Source organism: Scyliorhinus canicula, chromosome 25 (assembly GCF_902713615.1).
Source record: "Scyliorhinus canicula chromosome 25, sScyCan1.1, whole genome shotgun sequence".
NCBI lineage: Eukaryota > Metazoa > Chordata > Chondrichthyes > Carcharhiniformes > Scyliorhinidae > Scyliorhinus > Scyliorhinus canicula.
Window position 1 is genome coordinate 25,254,639 of NC_052170.1, and position 6,000 is coordinate 25,260,638.

Consider the following 6,000-nt stretch of genomic DNA (forward strand, 5'->3'; position numbering starts at 1 on the left):
GCCGTCTCAATTCCTTTTACTAGTTTCTCAGAACCAAGCCAACATACCTCCATGGCTATGTCTACTGCCAGTCCCCTCAGTATGTGAGCCAGCGCGCGAGGCTGGAGCCACGTTATCAGAGCAGCACAGGATGGAACAGTGTCGGTAAATACCTTGCTGCAGTCCCTCTGCCCCCAGCAATCCTGTGGAAATACCCATGAACTCTGTTAGGTTCAATCTGCTCTTGTGCTCCCACTCTGTGCCTGAGAATAAAGCATTCCCCAACAATTATCAGTAGCCCCTGCAGTCTCTATGCCGGTTTAACGCTGGTGTCCCTTACCCCCCCCCTTTGTAGGTGGTGATCTTTGTGAAGTCGGTGCAGCGCTGTGTGGCATTAGCACAGCTGCTCGTGGAACAGAACTTCCCGGCAATCGCCATCCATCGAGGAATGGCGCAGGAAGAAAGGTTTGTACTGCTGGAGCCTGGTTGGAAAACTGCTTCATTCCCCCCACGTGGGCTCTTGCTGATATTTTCACTGAATATGCTAGACCAGCATGCTCTAACGAGGCTTTTTGTTCTCTCCCTGTCCTCCCCTCCTCTGCCAGGTTGTCGCGTTACCAGCAGTTTAAAGATTTTCAGAGGCGTATCCTGGTCGCGACCAACCTGTTTGGTCGCGGTATGGATATTGAGCGCGTGAATATCGTTTTCAACTATGACATGCCCGAGGACTCTGACACATACCTGCACAGGGTGAGCATTGCCTTTCTGTGATCACTATTCCTGCGTTAAAGCCACCTAGAACTTATTACAGTGTGTACAGACTCTCGTTCCGCTCCATACAGCTCCACCTTTTTCTACAGCTTTCTCCCACCTAATGACCAATCTGCATCATGCATAAGTGAGAAAGCACCAATGTTAGAAAGCTGAGCCGCCAGCAGAAATTGGGCAGATAAGCAGAGCAAGAGAAAGGTGAAGCAAAGTACAGGGGATCTGAAATGAAAACAGTGTTGGAAACTGGAGAGGGAAACAATGAACCTTTCCAGTCCAATATGACTCCTCTTTGGAGCTCTGAGCAAGTTAATGTTTTGTGGAGGGGTTTCTGCTCGACTTGAGCCTAGACACGTGACGTTCGGTCAAACCAGGGTCTGTCCACGCCTGACAGCTGCACCTTCCGGCAGCTCTTCAAGCCAAGTAGAGAACCCTTCACTTTTGGGGAGTGTTAATAATACGAGGAGTCCCGGGAGGAGAGTGAGTATTTGTGGGCATGCCTATAGAGGTTTCAATATTCTAGTAGCATCGCTGTTTAGATACTCGCGCCGTTAATTGGTGAGGCTCTGCACATTGATCTGTTATAAACCCACTCTTGAATTATGCTGGGTTTAATAAATGCAACATGTTGCCTTTTCTAACCCTCGGCCTGCAGGTTGCTCGTGCTGGGAGGTTTGGTACCAAGGGTTTGGCCATTACCTTTGTGTCGGATGAGACCGATGCTAAAGTTCTGAATGACGTGCAAGATCGCTTTGAAGTCAATGTCGCTGAACTGCCGGATGAAATCGACATTTCCACTTACAGTATGTTCCCACCTTTTGATTTTCTCCTGATGGTGAATTAGATTTATACAATTTCTGAGGGTGAATGTTGAGGTTGTGGGGGAGGGGTGGCAGTGGAGAATTGATTGCGGGGCTTGAAGGTAGTGGAGGTGGGGGTGAGGGATAATGGTTCTGATGTCTCCTGTAGGGATAGGCCTGATAACTGATAGTAAAATAGAGCCATAGAGTCCCTACAGAGCAGAGGGAGACTATTCGGCCATCGAGTCTGCAACAACCCTCTGAATGAGCACCCTACCTAGGCCCACACCCCCACCTTATCCCAGCAACCCCATAACCTCACCTAAGCTGGATACTATGGAGCAATTGATTATGGCCAATCCACCTAACCTGCACGTCTTTGGACTGTGGGTGGAAACCGCAAGAAACCCACGCAGACACGGGGAGAACGTGCAAACTGCACGCAGTCACCCAAGTCCGGAATTGAACCCGGTTCCCTGGCACTGAGAGGCAGCAGTGCTAACCACTCATGCTGTTGGGCAAAATTTAAATAATGTACCGGAGAGGGTAGGATGCATAATTGAATGGTACTGGATGGATTGCTGAGAAGTGGGTGTGGCACAGTGGTTATCACAGATGCCTCACAGCGCCAGGGACCCGGATTCATTTTCCAGCTTGGGTAAGTCTGTGTGGAGTTTGTTCGGTCTCCCACAGTCCAAAGAATGGCTTGATCAAATTGCCCCACAGTGTCCAAAGCGGTTCAATGGGGTTACGGGGGAATGGGCCTAGGTAGAGTGTTCTCTCAGTGGGTTGGTGTGGACTCGATGGGCTGAATGGCTTCCTGAACTGTAGGGAATCTATGGATGGGTGCAGCTTCATAATCTATTCTGGACCAGAGCTTCCTTCAGCCAGATGTTCCCATAACCATAAGACATAGGAGCAGAATTAGGCCACTCGGCCCATCGAGTCTGTTCCGCCAGTCAGTTATGGCTGATATGTTTCTCATCCCCATTCTCCTGCCTTCTCCCCATAACCCCTGGTCCCCTTATTAATCAAGAACCTATCTATCTCTGTCTTAAAGTCACTTGGTGATTTAGCCTCCATAGCCTTCTGCGGCAAAGAGTTCCACAGATTCACCACCCTCTGGCTGAAGAAATTCCTCCTCACTTGCTTCACTTTGGAAGGAGAAACAGGAATGCAGAGTACTGGGCTGATGGCAAGATTCTTGGTAGTGTAGATGAACAGAGAGATCTCGGCATCCAGGTACATAAATCCCTGAAAGTTGCCACCCAGGTTAATAGGGCTGTTAAGAAGGCATATGGTGTGCTAGCCTTTATCAGGAGGGGGATTGAGTTTCGGAGTCACAAGGTCATGCTGCAGCTGTACATGACTCTGGTGCGGCCGCTCCTGGAGTACTGCGTGCAGTTCTGGTCACCCACATTATAGGAAGGATGTGGAAGCTTTGGAAAGGGTTCAGAGGAGATTTACTAGGATGTCTGGTATGGAGGGAAGGTCTTACGAGGAAAGACTCTGGTACTTGAGGTTGTTTTCGTTAGAGAGGAGAAGGCTGAGGGGTGACTTAATAGAGACATACAAGATAGTCAGAGGGTTAGATAGGGTGGACAGTGAGAGTCTCTTTCCTCGGATGGTGATGACCAACACGAGGGGACATAGCTTTAAATTGAGGGGTGGTAGATATAGGACAGATGTCAGAGGCAGTTTCTTTACTCAGAGTAGTAGGGGTACGGAACGCCCTGCCTGCAACAGTAGTAGACTCGCCAACTTTAAGGGCGTTTAAGTGGTCACTGGATAGACATGGATGAAAATGGAATAGTGTAGGTCAGATAGTCTTCAGATGGTTTCACGGGTCGGCGCAACATCGAGGGCCGAAGGGCCCGTACTGCGCTGTAGTGTTCTATCTCTGTTTTAAAGGATCGTCCCATTAGTCTGAGATGGTGGCCTCAGGTTTCATAAATTTCATAGAATTTACAGTGCAGAAGGAGGCCATTCGGCCCATCGAGTCTGCACCAGCTCTTGGAAAGAGCACCCTACCCAAGCCCACACATCCACCCTATCCCCATTACCCAGTAACCCCACCCAACACTAAGGGAAATTTTGGACACTAAAGGCAATTAATCATGGCCAATCCACCTAACCTGCACATCTTTGGACTGTGGGAGGAAACCGGAGCACCCGGAGGAAACCCACGCAGACATGGGGAGAATGTGCGGAGTCTGCACAGACAGTGACCCAAGCCAGGAATCGAACCTGGGACCCTGGAGCTGTGAAGCAATTGTGTTAACCACAATGCTACCGTGCTGTCCATCGGTTCTAGTTTTTTTGACAAGTGGAAACATCCTCTCCACGTCCACTCTATCCAGGCCTTGCAGTATCTTATAAGATTCAATAAGATCCCCCCTCATCCTTCTAAACTCCCAACGAGTACAGACCCAGAGTCCTCAACCGTTCCTCATTCGACAAGCTCTTCATTCCAGGGATCATTCTTGTGAACCTCCTCTGGACCCTTTCCAAGGCCAGCACATCCTTCCTTAGATATAGGGCCCTTTTTATAAAAGAAAATTACTGCAGATGTGGAATCTGAAACAAAACAGCAAATGCTGGACAACCTCAGCAGGTCTGATATCTGCAGAGAGAACAGATGTCGTGCTTTGAGTCTGGATGACTTTGTCAAAGCTGGACAGAAGTGGAAAAAGGATGAGTGTTATTTTTGGGGAGGGGGTGGAGCAGTGGGGCTGGATAGGGGGCCAGGTGGAGATTGACAAAGATTTCATGGACAGAAAGACAAAGGGAATGATGGTGATAATGATGGAGAAGGGTGCTGATAGTGGCACATTGAGATCAAGATGTGTTAATGGCAGGACAGAGCACCTCATCTTCCCATTAGGCACCCGGACTTGAGTTCAACAACTTGCCACTGTGAACTCTCTCCTCCACCTTCACCCCTTTGAGTTCTGTCCAATTATTTTCATGTCTTCCATTGATTCATTTTCACCTCATCATCGTCTCATCTCCCCACCTTACTAAGGGTCATCTGTTCCCTGTTCCAAGTTGTCCTTTAACATGCTGCCTACCGCTGTTTTGCCGTTAACACATTCTGATCTCTTAATGTGCCATTAGCGTCACCATTTACATTCCCTTTTGTCCATGACATCTTTGGAGGAATTTCTTCTCTCGGGGGCAGTGAATCTGTGGAATTCCTTACCGCAGAGGGCTGGGTTGTTAAGTATATTCAAAGCGCCGGTTCCCTCCCACAGTCCAAAGACATGCAGGTTAGGTGGATTGGCCATGCTAAATTGCCCCTTAGTGTCCAAAAAGGTTGGGTGAGGTTACTGCGTTACGGGGATAGGGTGGAGATGTGGACTTAAATAGGGTGCCCTTTCCAAGGGCCAGTGCAGACTCGATGGGCCGAATAGCCTCCTTCACTGGATGATGATGTCATGATGACTCTGTTTTCCCCATCCTTACTTTCTTCAATAGTGGAGTTAATTCCCAATCCTTCGGTATATTCAAGAATCTAGGGAAATTTAACAAATAACTTCTTGCCTCTAAACCCACGGCGTAGTCATGGGGATTCGTCTGATCTGGGTAAGAGGTTCATCTCTCGATGTTTGATTCGTCCAGAGAGGTATTTGCTGTTACTGAATTGCATCTTGGTATTTTCTGAAATCTGGTCAAAACAGGCTAATTGAGTGGGCGGGTGGAGTTTGGCCTGTTTTGGAGGGGTGGGGGTTTGGAGATGATGTACCGAGGCACAGTGGAAAGTATTGTCCAGACAGGGTCATTCTATACATGAAAAAACATAGGGCAAACACCATGTAAATACACAATCACAGGCTTTGAATGAAGCATACAGGAGTGTAGTGCTACTCAGTAGTGAAGATGTGTGAAGAGATCAGTTGATTCCATAAGAGAGCCGTTCAGGAGTCTGGTAACAGTGGGGAAAGAAGCTGTTTTTTAAATCTGTCCGTGTGTGTTCTCAGACTTCTGTATCGCCCGCCTGATGGAAGAAGTTGGAAGAGTGAGTAAGCTGGGTGGGAGGGGTCTTTGATGATGCTGCCTGCTTTCCCCAGGCTGCGGGAGTGTCGGCTGAGTGAATGGATGGGAGGCAGGTTTGTGTGATGGACTGGGCTGTATTCACGACTCTCTCTGGCCGGGTGTGGGGGACGGAGGCTGCACACAGGAGTGGGTCTCAGTGGATGATTTGAGTTTTCTGTCTGCTCAGTGATGATAAATGTGTTCTTGTCTTGCAGTTGAACAAAGCCGATAAGGTACCACTGGGTGAGACTGCAAACATCCATGGAAACGTACTGCAGTCACTCAATGGGCATCAGGGATGCCGACTACCAACAAGAGGGGAAGATTACTTTTGAAATTCCTTTGTTGAGATGTTCTTTAAAACTGTTTCAGTGGATAAAAATTTTGTGTGGAGGAAAAATGAAGCTTTTATACCAGA

At 48.4% G+C, this 6,000-nt stretch overlaps 1 protein-coding gene across 1 annotated transcript in view; it reads left to right on the forward strand.

Annotated features, from left to right (window-relative positions):
* Window positions 1-6,000, forward strand: part of LOC119957023 (spliceosome RNA helicase DDX39B-like) — a 30,221-nt gene extending 24,221 nt beyond the window's left edge. The window contains exons 5-8 of the mRNA XM_038784606.1: window positions 335-444; window positions 585-729; window positions 1,403-1,550; window positions 5,798-6,000. Coding sequence (XP_038640534.1) covers window positions 335-444; window positions 585-729; window positions 1,403-1,550; window positions 5,798-5,814 — 420 coding nt within the window. The 3' untranslated portion in view covers window positions 5,815-6,000. The remainder of the gene's footprint in view (window positions 1-334; window positions 445-584; window positions 730-1,402; window positions 1,551-5,797) is intronic.